The 16,219-nt window shown below is 44.7% G+C and overlaps 1 protein-coding gene and 1 long non-coding RNA gene across 2 annotated transcripts; both read left to right on the forward strand.

The window, feature by feature from the left end:
- The first annotated feature begins 1,553 nt into the window (after window positions 1-1,553).
- On the forward strand, window positions 1,554-1,949 carry LOC145711417 (uncharacterized). The gene is made up of 3 exons (XR_014135185.1): window positions 1,554-1,623; window positions 1,672-1,788; window positions 1,833-1,949. It is a non-coding gene; the product is annotated as an uncharacterized LOC145711417 (long non-coding RNA).
- Window positions 1,950-2,235: 286 nt separating this feature from the next.
- LOC145701099 (dynein beta chain, ciliary-like) lies at window positions 2,236-16,152 on the forward strand. Its single transcript, XM_081778331.1, has 7 exons — window positions 2,236-2,367; window positions 2,457-2,676; window positions 2,721-2,949; window positions 3,017-3,184; window positions 3,283-4,001; window positions 4,146-15,960; window positions 16,002-16,152. Exons 1-7 carry the CDS (start codon window positions 2,348-2,350, stop codon window positions 16,148-16,150), a joined length of 13,320 nt encoding a protein of 4,439 aa, XP_081634457.1. The 5' UTR covers window positions 2,236-2,347; the 3' UTR covers window positions 16,151-16,152.
- Window positions 16,153-16,219: the final 67 nt, after the last annotated feature.

Raw genomic sequence — 16,219 nt, forward strand, 5'->3', positions numbered from 1 at the left:
TATGTTAACGGTTATTCCTCATAAATGCTCCTAGAAAAGAGGTTGAGGTTCACAAAACTATGAATGAAATTTGTTTAACTATCAGCTGACTCGAGATATTCGTGTTTGAAAAGTGGCGAAAATCGAGAATTTCGGAGAGATGAGTTGCTTCTTAGCCAGCTTACTCAAAAAATTGATGACTAAAAAAAATTTTGAGGGAGATGCTCCTAGATCTAAGATGTTTCTATCTAAACCTGAAGAGAAAATTTGAAAATAAAAGATTCTTTTGTCTGTAACACCGGTCAAAAATCGCCTTTTTCGGAAAAAAGCTGTTTCTACCCCCTTAATTTGAAAATTTAGTTTTTCCGAATAGTCCGAATCTTGTTAATCTTGTTGAGAGTCAGTTGGAGCACAGCTTATAAGTTGGTGGTAAATGGTACTGCATAGTCTATGCAGCATAGAGACGCCCCTGGTGACCAGAGGACTGTGGATCGACTTATCGAACCCCAGACAAGTAAAAACTACCATTACCACTAGGTATGAAACTTTCACGCTGAGAGGTAGCCGGCCCTTTCCCTGGACGCCATATTTAATTGTCCTCATCAAAAATAAAACTCGCCTAATTTCGTCAATATTTCAGTTGTTACGAATTATTGACGAAACGAGACTGGAACGCTAGAGGAGCATGGTACTAAAGGCTCGTCTCAGAGACGATGCCCTTCATTCGAATTAAGAAAGAAATTGTCGTTTATGTCTGAATTCTCCGTCGTTACAAAATCATCTGGAAATAGATAAATGCTCTTGATGCAATAGGAAATAGATGGGACTGCATGGAAGCACCGATCTCGCAATGCAACGATTCCGATATATCGTCCATATTTCGAAAAGAAAATGTAACTACGAAAGTCCTTTTCATAAATATGAAAATGAATAGAACAAATAATCTTCGAGAGCTCGACCGGCTTTTTGCTGAGAGTATTCTCCGACCCTCCACTCGCCAGGAAACGCTCCATATGAAATGGAGGATGTAACATCCTGGATGTTCTAACAAATTTGTTCATGATACCAATATAAAGCATAACACCACTATCGGCTCAAAAATTTTAACCAGCTTTAATCCCAACCGGTAGTTTATAGCATGAATTTTGAAGTTTTATTCCAATTAGCAGTCAAGTTAGTTGGGAGTTATTCAAATTATTCATCTTAACAGCTTCTATGGGAACCGAACATGAATATGTGCTGAGATACGTTTATCGTATTGCATCAGCAATCTCCCATTAAAATAAATCCGAGTCTATCATATCAAGCATTCAACCAAAGACAAAGAAGTGACAGAGAGCATGAACAGCAAACTTTATCCAAGATTTGTTATGAATATTTTTAACAAGAAAAGTGCATTTCAACCCATTTCGAGTAGAGAATTTTGAATAAAAGCTTTTCCCTAACCCTAGAGATAGAGAGAGAATGCACAGAGTCAAAATGAAACCGTGGCAGATATAGTAACTAAGATAGTCTCATAGATCAACATAGTTCCGAAGATTTTTCAATAATTTTGAATAACAAGGACAAAGCTGGACCCGACTTATGGGCTTTATTGGCGCATTTCTCGGATACATGAGCTACCTCGCTCTGCTTACTCACCATGTAACTCCCATTTTGTCCTTTCACAGCAGACTAAGACATTTTTTTCAGTCATCATCGGAAAGAGGCAACCGCAGAAACTTCGTCGGATTCAAGGAGATCGCCCTGGTATACGCGCCTAGCTGCATCCTCATGACATCACTCGCCAGCCTGCTTATCATGCAAATCGTGAGTGATATATGAATTCAAACCACCGAGCTATATTTATAAAGACAAAACTTGGAATGAACAACGTTTTCTGGCGAATCCCCTGCTGCAGACTCCCAAATGGAGCCATCAACGAACGCGTCCTTTGAATTCTTACTTCGAATAAATTTCCGATTTCATTAGATATGATTTCAGATCAAATATAAAGATAAAAGCGAAGAAGGATCCTTGAAAAAATGCTGATGCTGAAAATTTGATCCTCTTGCATTATGAAACTAATAAAGGAAGACAAAGCGCGGTAGGCACTCGAACTCTTCCCGGCATGCTCGAGTGCCATGGTGATGGATCCTCGATTTCATCGTCTTTCTTTCATGCAACTTCGAGTAAAGAACACTTTTCCAGAGCCTTACTAATGAAGAGTTGTTGTTGAGATTGAGATTTTACTCCGCCCGATGTTTTAGAAAAGTATCGTTGTTGTTTTCAATTCTCCGATTTTTCTAGAACGTCATCCCAAGAGCGCGTGTTTTCAAAAAAAGGGTTCATTCGCGAAATCGCTCCCTGAACGACACAGTACGGTGCGATGGGGGATCAAGACCCTAGGTAAGTACAGGTTCAAGCAGTTTATATTGAATATCAATCATTTTGGGAATTTTGGGACAATGGGATTTTTTTCAATGGGTATTTTTCAGATGGGATTTTTTCCAAGACTTTACGTTACGAACACTCAATCTCAAAGCCGACAAGTGGGGCAAGCTCGTCGGCAATGACGATCAAAAGCAGTTAATCCTCGATTTCCTCGAGAAGAAGGACAAACTCTGGCTCATTATTACCGCTCAGGGATCTGGTGCGCTCACTGCTTCCGAAATCCCCCCTGAGAGCTCAAAGACCAAGGGCGTCTTCTTCTTCAAGGTAAGATAACAGAAAGCGCTCTAGAAACTCAGCCTCTTTTTCAGCGCGAGGAAAAAACCATTCCAAAAGATAAAATCGCCGAATTGGTCTCCTTTGGTGACCTCTCCCAAATTCCACTTGACCATCTTTCCTCGTTCGTTGACGATGTCGTCGATGGCATCCTCTCATACAATGACAACTTCGCTACATGGCCCTCTGTCGTCTCCAGTGACGTCCAAGCTCATGTTCACAAGCTCAAATCTGAGGTTTATGAAATCAGCGGCAGTGTCAAAGGTAAACTTGCATTACAGACAATAAACAAATTTTGTTCTAGAGATCTTTTTTGACAAAATTTTTTCAGGACGAACTCTGCTTCCAATGCCAGCTGGAGTTGAAAATGTAAGCAGCGACGGCGATCTCTCGCACGTTCTCCACAAAATCGAAGGAATCATCATCAAATGGACTCATCAAGTAAAGAGCGTTTTGGAGCTCAAATCGGGACAGGCACTTATCGACGGAAAAAATCCAGGTAATTCTATACTATAGAATCTATAGTCTTTGAGCAAATTGAGAAAATTAATTGCAAAGTGAAAAAGCACGAGTTTCGATACTTATTGAAAATTTAAGGTCCCCAAGAAGAATTGAAATTCTGGGCTGATCTTTCATCAAATCTCAACTGTATTTACGAGCAACTCGTCTCCTCCAAAGTCAAGAAAATGGGTCGCATCCTCAAGGAAAAAGACTCATCGTACTTCCAGTCGCTCATCGCTATGTACGACGATGTGCGCATTCACCTCGAAGAAGCTCGCGACATTTCCATGCATTTGAAGCCACTCAACTCCTTGTTGGACGATATCGAACAAACTGACATGTCAGAAGTCGAAAGAAAACTCTCTGCGCTGTACCATCTTATCGCCCTGATCTGGCGATCATGCGACTACTACAGAACACCCGCGCGAGTTGTCGTCCTCCTGCAAGAAGTCTGTAACTTCATCATCGAAATCACGAAGACCTTCCTCGACCCTGAAAACATCTTGAAAGGAGAGCTTGACGAATCCTTCGAACAAGTCAAAATCGCACAGAAAGTCCTCACCGACTTCAAGCGGCTGTACTTTGAATATCGCGAAAAATTGCCCACCTACTTCACTGATGGCGCCGAGCCTGTTCTTTGGGACTTCCGACCCGTCCTTGTCTTCCACCGATTTGACCGCTTCGCTAAGCGTGTCGACCTTCTTGCTGAGTTCTTCCAATCCTCACTGATGCTGATGAATTTGGAGAAGGTTGAAATTGGTGGTACCCGTGGACAAACCCTTTCAGCTCAAGTTGTTGTACTCTTTGAAGAATTCCAGGAAAGGATATAATATTATATCATTTTAGAATAACGTACTCTTCCTTGATATCAACTCATATAAATCACCATAACTTGATTTTTATTACATTTCTAGTAATTAATTTGGTGTGCTTATTCATTCGAATTTTAATCCTTTTCGAAGGAACTTCACAAAAAAATGTCAGAAACCACTTTTGACCCTCTTGACCCAGATGATAATCAATTCGGAGGTCTTTACGCAATGTTCAAAGACAAACTTTACGATATGGACCGACGACTTGCATCGATTCTTTGCCAGGCCTTCGACGACTGCGCTAGTGTCGACCAGATGTTCAAGCTTCTTGCCATCGCTGGCAACTTGATCGAACGACCAGTTATCGCCGAAGACTTCAATCCTAAGTACAAGATTCTTCTTGAAACTTTCGATGAAGAACTCAACACTTGCAAAGAAATTTACGACTGCTGCTATGAAGACCCACCTCTTCATAAGAATCAACCTCCAACCGCTGGCAAACTCAAGTGGGCAAATGAGCTTCTTCGACGAATTCAAGAGCCAAGAGATCGATTCAATTTGGTTGACACTCCTCTCGTCCGAACTGAAGACGCTCAGATCATTTTCAAAAAATTCGAGCAGATGGTTGACCTCATCAAAGAATTCAAAAAGGAAACGTACGCAAAATGGATCGCTACCGTCGACGACGATTGTCAGTTCAATTTGTCGAAGCCTCTTCTCGAGCGTGATGCTGAAACGAATCTCATCTCAGTCAATTTCAACCCCAAGTTGGAAGCTGTTCTCCGCGAAGTCCGCTACTTGAACTTCATGGGCGAGGAGACCATTCCTGACTCCGCAGCCAAGCTTTACGAAAAGCACGACATCTTCCGACAGTGGATGTCTTCTCTTCGACAGACAGTCCACTGGTACAACAAAGTTCGAAAGACTGTCTTGGAAGTGGAATTCCCTCTTATCTCATCGCAACTGGACGAGATTGATCAAAAACTCAACCAGGGTGAAACCACTCTCGACTGGTCAGGCGACGTCTACGCTTACATCACTGAAATCTACAACGCCGTTTCCGATCTTGAAATTCGAGTTCAAAAGGCCAAGGATAATGTCATCAAGATCCAAGACATCATGGATGTTTGGGCTCAAAGTCCTATCTTCGAAAGAAAACACGATTCGAAAGAACCTGGCCTTCTCAACCTCGGCGATCGAGCTGATCGACTCAAGAAACGTTACGACGCTATTACAGCTGATGGTCAGATGATCCACAGTCTCATCACTGAAAATGTTGGTTTCTTCAAAGCTTCTGAAGATTCCGACGAATGGAAAGCGTACAAAGAATACATTGATGAGATGGTCATCGATGGTTTCTTCAACGGCATTATCACTTCTCTTGAATTCATGCAAGAAAACATGTGCAAGGAGGTCTCACCATTCTTTGCTTCTGAACTTGAATTGCGATCGCCCGACATGGTCTTCCAACCATCTCTTGACGAAAAGGTGCACAATGGCTTCTACGATCTCATTGAAGGTCTTCTAGCTGACATTTACCACATTGCATCTCTCGTCACCCGAGTTGCAGGAGAAGACAATTACCAGAACTTGATGGAAGATAATGATATGCTCAACGATCTTCGCAGCGATATCATGGGCCGAGTCACGAAGGTCATGAACGACGCCAACAATTTCTGCGACAACTTTGAAGTCTACTCTAATCTCTGGATTGACGATCGACAGGAATTCCTCAACCAGTTCCTTACCTACGGTCACATTCTCACCCAAGAAGAGATCGAAGCGCACGGAGCCGAAGGTGTTCCAGAAAATCCACCAGAGCTCAGCCAGTTCAAAGAACAAATCGACTCTTACGAAGATCTTTACTCTCAAGTCTCGGCATTCTCTGCTATTGAAATCTTTGATGGTTGGTTCCGAGTCTCGATCAAGCCTTTCAAACAGTCTCTCCTCAACATCATCAAGAAATGGTCTTACATGTTCAAGGAGCACCTTATCAGACACATCGAAAACTCTCTTGCCGATCTTCAAGAATTCATCGTCAAGACCGACGAAGGACTCAAGAGCGAAGTCGTTGAGGGTGACTTTGACGGATTGGTCAACATCATGGGCTACATCATTGCTTGTAAAGACCGTATCGAATCTACCGACAATATGTTTGCTCCATTGAAGGCAACCATCGAGCTTCTTAAAACTTACAACCACGAAATGCCGGAATCTGTCTACAAACAGCTCTCGGATCTCCCAGAAAAATGGAACAACACCAAAAAGATCATGGTCTCGACCAAACAAGAAGTTGCTCCTCTGCAAGCAGTCGAAATGGCTGACATTCGAAAGAAATGTGCTGCCTTTGACGTTAAGCAATACGAACACCGAGAAGTCTTCCGAAAGCTTCCTATGTTCCAGTTCTCTTGTGACGCACCATATGATGAGATCAACATTGCCAACAGAGAACTCAATGCTATGGAAGAATACATGGCTCAGCTTAGCCAAAACGCCAATCTCTTCGAGGTGAATGTTCCTGAGTTCAAACAGCTCAAACAATCGCGAAAAGATATCGGTCTCGTCAAGGAAGTTTGGGATCTTACCAACATCGTTACATCGTCAATGACTGAATGGAAAAAAACCCTTTGGGCTGACATCAATGTAGAAACTATGGAAACTGACACGAAGAGATTCGCGAAAGATATCCGAAAAGTCGACAAAGAAGCACGATCATGGGATGTGTTCAACGGCCTTGAAACTGCTGTCAAGAATATGATCACTTCTCTACGAGTTGTCGGTGAGCTCCAGAATCCATCCATTCGAGATCGACATTGGCATCAGCTCATGAACGCCACTGGCGTCCGATTCACTATGGACGAGAAAACTAATCTCAACGATCTTCTCAAGCTCAATCTGCACGAGTTTGAAGACACTGTCCGAGAAATTGTCGACAAATCCGTCAAAGAATTGGGTATGGAGAAGATGCTTCAAGATCTCGAGGCCACCTGGTCAGTCATGGTCTTTGAAACCGATGAGCACACTCGAACCAAAACTATTCTTATCAAGTCAACCGAAGAACTTGTTGAAACTCTTGAAGACAACCAAGTTCAGCTCCAAAACTTGATGACATCGAAATACATTGCTCACTTCCTCGAGGAAGTCTCTGGATGGCAGAAGAAACTCTCGACTACTGATTCCGTTATGACAATCTGGCTTGAAGTCCAGCGAACCTGGTCTTACTTGGAGTCAATTTTCATCGGCTCTGAAGATATTCGTCGACAGCTTCCCGAAGATTCTCAGCGTTTCGATGGAATCGACAAGGATTTCAAAGCTTGCATGGAAGACGCAAAGTCAAATCTCAACGTTGTCTACGCTACTAACAAGGCTGGCCTTTATGAACAACTCGAGTCAATGCAAGATCGACTTACACTTTGTGAGAAATCTCTTGCTGAGTACCTTGAGACCAAACGATTGGCTTTCCCTCGATTCTATTTCGTCTCTTCTACAGATCTTTTGGATATTCTTTCCAATGGAAACAACCCAAGAGTCATCGCTGGTCATCTTGCAAAACTGTTCGATAATACCACCGATTTGAAGTTTGCAAGTGACACCTCCAAAATGGCCGTTGGTATGTACTCCTCTGAGCGAGAATATGTCGATTTCAACGAAGAGTGCGATTGCGATGGACAAGTTGAGATCTGGCTCAACAGAGTTATGGCTAGTATGAGAGCAACCATTCGAGCTCTTCTTTCTGATGCTGTTCAAACTTACGAAGAAAAACCTCGAGAAAAATGGCTGTTCGACTACGCCGCGCAAGTCTCTCTTACTGTCACGCAAATTTGGTGGACAACTGAAGTCGGTCTGGCTTTCGGTCGACTTGAAGAAGGTTATGAAAACTCGATGAAGGACTACAGCAAGAAACAGATTCAGCAGCTCAACAATCTCATCACTCTTCTTCTCGGTGACTTGACCAAGGGTGATCGACAGAAGATTATGACTATCTGTACCATTGATGTGCACGCTCGAGATGTCGTCCTTGGTTTGATTGCAAACAAGACTGAAAATTCTCAGGACTTCATTTGGCAGCGACAGCTTCGAGCTCGATGGGCTGATGCCGAAGGCCATGCATACATCAACGTCTGTGATGCCCAGTTCTTGTATTCTTATGAATACCTTGGTAACACTCCTCGACTCGTCGTCACTCCTCTTACCGATAGATGCTACGTTACCCTTACGCAGTCACTTCACTTGATCATGGGTGGTGCTCCTGCTGGTCCCGCTGGTACCGGAAAGACCGAAACAACCAAGGATCTTGGTCGAGCTCTCGGTATCATGGTCTACGTCTTCAACTGTTCCGAACAGATGGATTACAAATCCGTCGGTGCCATTTACAAGGGTCTCGCACAGGCTGGTGCCTGGGGATGCTTCGATGAGTTCAACCGAATTTCCGTCGAAGTGTTGTCTGTCATCGCCGTCCAGGTCAAATGTATCCAGGATGCCATTCGAGACAAGAAAGAACGATTCATCTTTGAAGGATGCGATATCAGCCTTGTCCCGTCCGTTGGTATTTTCATTACTATGAACCCTGGTTACGCCGGTCGAACGGAATTGCCAGAAAACTTGAAGGCCCTTTTCCGACCATGCGCTATGGTCGTCCCCGATTTCGAGTTGATTGCCGAAAACATGTTGCTTGCTGAAGGTTTCTTGGACGCCAAGTATTTGGCGAAGAAGTTCATCACACTTTACACTCTTTGCAAAGAATTGCTTTCCAAGCAAGATCATTACGATTGGGGTCTCCGAGCTATCAAGTCTGTCCTCGTCGTTGCTGGTGCCCTCAAGCGATCTGATCGTGGCCGACCTGAAGATGAGGTTCTCATGAGAGCCCTTCGAGATTTCAATGTTCCCAAGATCGTCACTGATGATATGCCCGTCTTCCTTGGTCTTATCGGTGATCTTTTCCCATCAATGGATGTCCCAAGAAAGCGTCTTCCAGAACTCGAGGCGATGGTCAAACAATCCGTCACAGATCTCAAGCTTCAGGCCGAAGACTCCTTCTGCCTCAAGGTCGTCCAGCTCGAGGAATTGCTCAACGTCCGTCACTCCGTTTTCGTCATCGGTAACGCCGGTACTGGTAAATCGAAGATTCTTGCTTCACTCCAAAAGACATACGCAAATATGAAACGAAAACCAGTCTGTGTTGATTTGAACCCCAAGGCCGTCACAAACGATGAGCTTTTCGGTGTTATTAATCCAGCCACTCGAGAATGGAAAGATGGTCTCTTCTCTTGCATCATGCGAGATATGGCTCTCATCGCTCACGACGGTCCAAAATGGATTCTCCTCGATGGTGATATCGATCCTATGTGGATTGAGTCTTTGAATACTGTTATGGACGATAACAAGGTCTTGACGCTTGCGTCTAACGAACGTATTCCTTTGAACAGCACAATGCGACTGCTTTTCGAAATTTCCAATCTTCGAACTGCTACTCCCGCTACTGTCTCACGAGCCGGTATTCTCTTCTTGAACCCCGCTGATTTGGGTTGGAATCCTATCGTTACCTCTTGGATCGACACACGTGAAGTTCAAGCTGAGCGAGCTAACATGATCATTCTCTTTGAAAAATATGTTCCACCATGTATTGAAGCTCTCCGTACCAAATTCAAGACAATCACTCCCATTCCAGAAACCGCCTACCTCAACTCTCTGTGCTACCTGCTCGAGTGCTTGTTGACTCCTGAAAATGTTCCTGATGGGTCACCAAAGGATATCTACGAGCTTTACTTTGTCTGGGCTTGCGTCTGGGCTTTTGGTGGAGCTTTGTTCCAGGATCAGATCGTCGATCATCGAGTCGAATTCACCAAGTGGTGGGCTGCAGAATTCAAAACCATCAAATTCCCCTCTCAGGGAACTGTTTTCGACTACTACATTGCTGAAGACAAGCGATTTGTTCACTGGTCTGAGATGTCAGCTGAAGAAAAATTCGTCTTCGATCCGGATATGCCACTCCAGGCTACAATGGTTCCAACAGCCGAAACTACTCGAGTTCGATTCTTTATGGACATGCTAATGGAACGTAAACGGCCCGTCATGTTGGTCGGTAACGCTGGTTCTGGTAAGACTGTATTGATTCAGTCCAAGCTCAACTCTCTTGGCGATGACTTTGTTGTTGCCAATGTTCCCTTTAACTTCTACACTACATCTATGATGTTGCAAGGTGTTCTCGAGAAGCCTCTTGAAAAGAAAGCTGGTCGAAATTTCGGTCCTCCTGGATCAAAGCGACTTGTCTACTTCATTGACGATATGAACATGCCCGAAGTCGATACTTACGGCACTGTGCAGCCTCACACTCTCATTCGACAACACTTGGACTACTCTCACTGGTATGATCGAGCCAAGCTTTCTCTCAAAGAAATCCACAACTGTCAGTACGTTTCGTGTATGAACCCTACCGCTGGTTCTTTCACCATCAATCCTCGACTTCAACGACACTTCTCCGTTTTCGCCATCTCTTTCCCTGGTCTCGATGCTTTGGAATCGATCTACAAGCAGATCTTCGACCAGCATTTGAGCATGAACAAATTCAACGCTAACTGCACGAAAATTGTCGAGCCTCTTATCAAAGCGGCACTTGCTGTTCACACGAAGGTTTCTACTACTTTCCTTCCAACGGCCATCAAGTTCCACTACATTTTTAACCTTCGAGATTTATCAAACATCTTCCAGGGTATGCTTTTCTCTGGCACAGATGTGTTCAAGACTCCTGCCTCCATTGCTCGACTTTACATGCACGAAGCGACTCGAGTCTACTGTGATAAATTCACGGAGAAGACCGATATCGAAACATACGAAGGCCTTCTCCAGGAAATCTGCAAGAAAGAATTTGGCGATCTCGATCAAGAGGAACTTTTCGCTCAGCCTCTTAAATTCTGTCACTTTGCTCAAGGAGTCGGAGAGCCAAAATATGCTGCCATTGATAGCTGGGAAGGAATCAATAAGATTCTTACCGAAGCTCTCGACAGCTACAATGATGTCAATGCCGCCATGAATCTTGTTCTTTTCGAAGACGCCATGAGCCATATCTTGCGAATCAGTCGAATCTTGGAAATGCCTCGTGGAAATGCTCTTCTCGTTGGTGTTGGTGGTTCAGGAAAGCAGTCGCTTTCACGACTAGCCGCCTTTATCTCAAGTTTGGACGTATTCCAAATTCAATTGCGAAAGGGCTACAGCATCTCTGATCTCAAGGTCGACCTTGCATCTCAGTATATCAAGGCTGGTGTCAAGAATCAACCTGTTATGTTCCTCATGACAGACGCTCAAGTGCCTCAGGAAGATTTCCTCGTCCTTATCAACGATTTACTGGCTTCTGGTGAAATTCCGGATCTGTTTGCTGATGATGAATTGGAAGAAATTATTTCTGGCGTCCGAAACGATGTAAAAGCAACTGGAATGGAAGATTCAAGAGAAAACTGTTGGTCATTCTTCATTGAACGAGTTCGAAGACAACTCAAGGTCGTTCTTTGCTTTTCACCAGTCGGTGTTAAACTTCGAGTCCGAGCACGAAAGTTCCCAGCTCTTGTCAACTGCACTTCGATTGATTGGTTCCACGAGTGGCCCGCTGATGCCCTACGATCTGTATCACTTCGATTGCTCAATGAAATCGAAGAAGTACCCGCGGAACTCAAGGTCTCGGTATCTGAATTTATGGCATTCGTCCATACGACTGTGAATGAAAAATCCAATCAGTATCTTGAAAACGACAGAAAATACAACTACACGACTCCAAAGTCGTTCTTGGAGCAGATCAAACTCTATGAAAATCTTTTGCGAGCGAAAAAGAAAGAACTTCTCGCAAAAATGGAACGTTTGGAAAATGGTCTCCAGAAACTTCAATCTACTGCTGCTCAGGTCGACGATCTCAAGGGAAAACTGGCCTCGCAAGAAGTTGAGTTGAAGATCAAAAACGAAAATGCTGATAAACTTATTGTCGAAGTCGGTATCAAAACCGAAATTGTCGAGAAAGAAAAGGCCTTCGCCGAAGTTGAGGAAGAAAAAGTCGCTGTTATCAACAAAGAAGTCTCCATCAAAAGAGAAGATTGTGAACGTGATCTTGCCGCCGCCGAACCAGCCCTTGTTGCTGCCCAAGAAGCCTTGAACACTTTGAACAAGAATAACTTGACTGAGTTGAAGTCCTTCGGTTCTCCACCACCTGCCGTTGTCAACGTCGTTTCTGGTGTCATGGTCCTTCTCGCTCCTGGCGGAAAGGTTCCAAAAGATCGATCATGGAAGGCCGCCAAATCTACCACCATGGCTAACGTTGGTCAGTTCCTCGACGCCCTTGTTAATTATGACAAAGAAAACATCCCCGAGACTTGTCTCAAGGCTATTCAGCCTTACCTCGACGATCCTGATTTCAACCCTGAGTTTATCAAGGCCAAGTCATCTGCTGGTGCCGGTCTTTGTTCGTGGGTCATCAATATTGTCTCTTTCTACCGAATCTTCTGTGACGTCGAGCCCAAGCGTAATGCGCTCGCTCAGGCCAACGCCGATCTCGCTGCTGCTACTGAGAAACTCGAAGGTATCAGAGCTAAACTCAAGGAACTCAACGACAACATGGCCGAGCTTAACGCCAAGTTCGAAAAGGCAACGAACGATAAACTTCGTTGTCAGCAAGAAGCCGATGCAACTCAAGCTACCATCTCTCTCGCCAATCGACTTGTCGGTGGTCTCGCCTCCGAAAATGTCCGATGGGCCGAGTCCGTTGCTCTTTTCAAAGAACAGGAGAAAATGCTTCCTGGTGATGTCTTGCTCATTACAGCTTTCGTCTCTTACTTCGGTTACTTCACCAAGAAATATCGAGTTGAGATGATGAACGAGTGTTTCTTGCCCTTCATCGGAAAACTTTCAACTCCTATCCCTATCACTCCAGATCTCGACCCAATTTCTATGTTGACCGATGATGCTGATGTCGCTTCCTGGAACAACGAAGGTCTCCCAGCCGATCGTATGTCCAAAGAAAATGCTACCATTCTTTGCAACTGTGAGCGATGGCCACTTATGGTTGATCCTCAGCTCCAGGGTATCAAGTGGATCAAGAAACGATATGAAGGAAAACAATTCCAAATTGTTCGACTTGGAACACGAGGTTACCTCGAAACCATTGAAAGATCAGTGTCAAATGGTGATGTGGTTTTGATTGAGAATCTTCCTGAATACACCGATCCCGTCCTTGATCCTTTGCTTGGACGAAACACCATTAAAAAGGGTCGATACATCAAAATTGGTGACAAGGAAGTCGACTACCATCCCAACTTCAAACTCATTCTTCACACCAAATTGGCCAATCCTCATTACCAGCCCGAAATGCAGGCCCAGTGTACTCTGATCAACTTTACCGTCACTCGAGAAGGTCTTGAAGATCAGCTCCTCGCTGATGTCGTCCGTGCTGAACGTCCTGATCTCGAAGAGCTCAAGGCTGAACTCACCACACAACAGAATGAGTTTAAGATTACTTTGAAGAGACTCGAAGATGATCTCCTCGCTCGTCTGTCTTCTGCTTCTGGAAATTTCCTCGGCGACACTGCACTTGTCGAAAATCTCGAAATTACCAAGAAGACTGCTACAGAAATTGAGGTGAAAGTCAAGGAAGCAAAGGTTACCGAACAGAACATTAACGAAGCTCGTGAGCACTATCGATCTGCTGCTAACCGAGCCTCGCTTCTCTATTTCATTCTTGATGATCTCAACAAGATTCATCCCATGTACCAGTTCTCTCTCAAGGCCTTCAACGTCGTCTTTGCCAAGTCCATCGAGAAAGCCGAAAAAGCTGAACAGGTCAAACAGCGAGTCAACAACCTTATTGACTCCGTCACCTTCTCCGTTTACGTCTACGCCACTCGAGGTCTCTTCGAAAAGGACAAGCTTACCTTTACCGCGCAAGTCGCTTTCCAGATCTTGCTCAACAAAGGTGAAATCAACCCAGCCGAGCTGGACTTCCTTCTCCGATTCCCTGCTAAGCCCGATCAAGGATCACCAGTTGATTTCTTGTCCAACATTGGTTGGGGCGGTGTCAAGACTCTGTCTGACATGGAAGAATTCCGCGGTCTCGATCGAGATATTGAAGGATCTGCTAAGCGATGGAAGAAATTCATCGAATCTGAATGTCCCGAGAAGGAAAAATTCCCTCAAGAATGGAAGAGCAAGTCATCACTTCAGAAACTCTGCATGATGCGTTGCTTCCGACCTGATCGAATGACATACGCAGTAACCGAGTTTATCGGTGAGAAACTTCACCCCAAGTACACAGAAAATCGAGCTGTTCCTTTCGCTACTTCATATGAAGAAACCGGTCCTGGAACTCCTTGCTTCTTCATTCTCTCCCCTGGTGTCGATCCCCTCAAGGATGTCGAGGCTGTCGGTAAGAAAATCGGCTTTACTTTCGACAAGCGAAACTTCCACAACGTCTCTCTTGGTCAAGGTCAAGAAATCGTCGCTGAGCAGGCCATGGAACTTGCTGCTAAAGAAGGTCACTGGGTCATTCTTCAGAACGTCCATCTGGTCTCTAAGTGGCTTCCAACTCTTGAAAAGCTCCTTGAAAACTACGCCATCGGATCTCACCCTGATTTCCGAATGTATCTTTCTGCTGAGCCTGCTGGTACTCGAGAGTCTCACATTATGCCTCAGGGTATTCTTGAGAACTCCATCAAGATTACCAACGAACCTCCAACCGGTATCCTTGCCAATCTCCACAAGGCCCTCGATAACTTCGATCAAGAAACCATGGAATCTTGCTCGCGAGAGAACGAGTTCAAGTCAATCCTCAACTCAGTCTGCTACTTCCACGCTGTTGTTTGTGAACGACGAAAGTTCGGACCTCAAGGTTGGAACCGACCATACCCATTCAACGTTGGTGATCTTACAATTTCCATTGACGTCCTTCGAAACTATTTGGAGGTCAACTCCAAGGTCCCATGGGACGATCTTCGATACCTCTTTGGCGAGATTATGTACGGTGGACATATTACTGATGATTGGGATCGACGTCTTTGCCGAACCTATCTTCAGGAATACATGCACCCCGATCAGCTTGAAGGTGAGCTCTACCTCGCTCCTGGCTACGCTGTTCCATCTAACATGGACTACAACGGTTACCACGCTTACGTCAACGAAAACTTGCCTCCAGAGTCTCCATACTTGTATGGCCTTCACCCCAACGCTGAAATTGGTGTGTTGACGAAGACTTCCGAAGAACTCTTCCGAACATTGCTTGAAATGCAGCCTAAGGATTCTGGCGGATCTGGTTCTGGCGCGATGACCATGGAAGAAAAGGTCAAACAAATGCTTGACGATATCATGGAAAAACTCCCCGACGAGTTCAACCTCTACGAAATGCAAAGCAAGGTCGAAGAAATCACTCCATACACTGTTGTTGCCCTTCAGGAATGCGAGCGTATGAATCTTCTGATCAACGAAATCCGTCGATCGCTCAAGGCCGTGAACTTGGGTCTCAAGGGTGAACTGACAATCACTCCTCAAATGGAAGCGCTCATGAATGCCTTTTTCGTCGATCAGGTTCCCGAAACTTGGCAGAAACGAGCCTACCCATCTATGCTTGGTTTGACCGCCTGGTATGGTGACTTGCTCAACAGAATCAAGGACCTCGACGCTTGGTCCGCTGACTTCGTCATGCCCAACTCTCTCTGGCTTGGTGGTCTCTTCAACCCTCAGTCCTTCCTTACTGCTATTATGCAGTCGATGGCGCGAAAGAACGAATGGCCTCTGGATAAAATGGCTCTGTCCGTCGATGTCCTCAAGAAAGCCAAGGACGATATCAACGCTCCTCCACGAGAAGGTGCTTACATCCACGGTTTGTTCATGGAAGGTGCTCGATGGGATACTCAAGCTGGTTCGATCAACGAGTCCAAACTCAAGGAACTCACCCCAGCCATGCCTGTTCTCTTCGTCAAGGCTGTCCCCATTGGTAAGTTTGTCGCATGAAATGAAGTCTCATTTTGATTTTAGACCGTCTTGAAACCAAGAACATGTACGAGTGCCCCGTCTACAAGACCCGAGACCGAGGACCAAACTACGTCTGGACCTTCAACCTCAAGACCAAGGAGTCCGCAAACAAGTGGGTCCTTGGTGGCGTCGCACTTCTCCTCGCCGACTAAAATTTCTATATATTCTCTATCTATTTAAAGCTTATTATTTAATCTCTAAACCTGTACTCTCTTTTTATC

Source organism: Oikopleura dioica, chromosome 1 (assembly GCF_907165135.1).
Source record: "Oikopleura dioica chromosome 1, OKI2018_I68_1.0, whole genome shotgun sequence".
Taxonomy (NCBI): domain Eukaryota; kingdom Metazoa; phylum Chordata; class Appendicularia; order Copelata; family Oikopleuridae; genus Oikopleura; species Oikopleura dioica.

What these genes read in the sequence shown, in the direction of transcription:
- LOC145701099 (XM_081778331.1), top strand. Translation starts at nt 2,348, where the DNA reads ATGGGGGATCAAGACCCTAG. An exon ending in TTGTACTCTTTGAAGAATTC is followed by an intron (nt 4,002 to 4,145) that starts CAGGAAAGGATA and finishes TAATCCTTTTCG; the next exon opens with AAGGAACTTCACAAAAAAAT. An exon ending in CGTCAAGGCTGTCCCCATTG is followed by an intron (nt 15,961 to 16,001) that starts GTAAGTTTGTCG and finishes TTTTGATTTTAG; the next exon opens with ACCGTCTTGAAACCAAGAAC.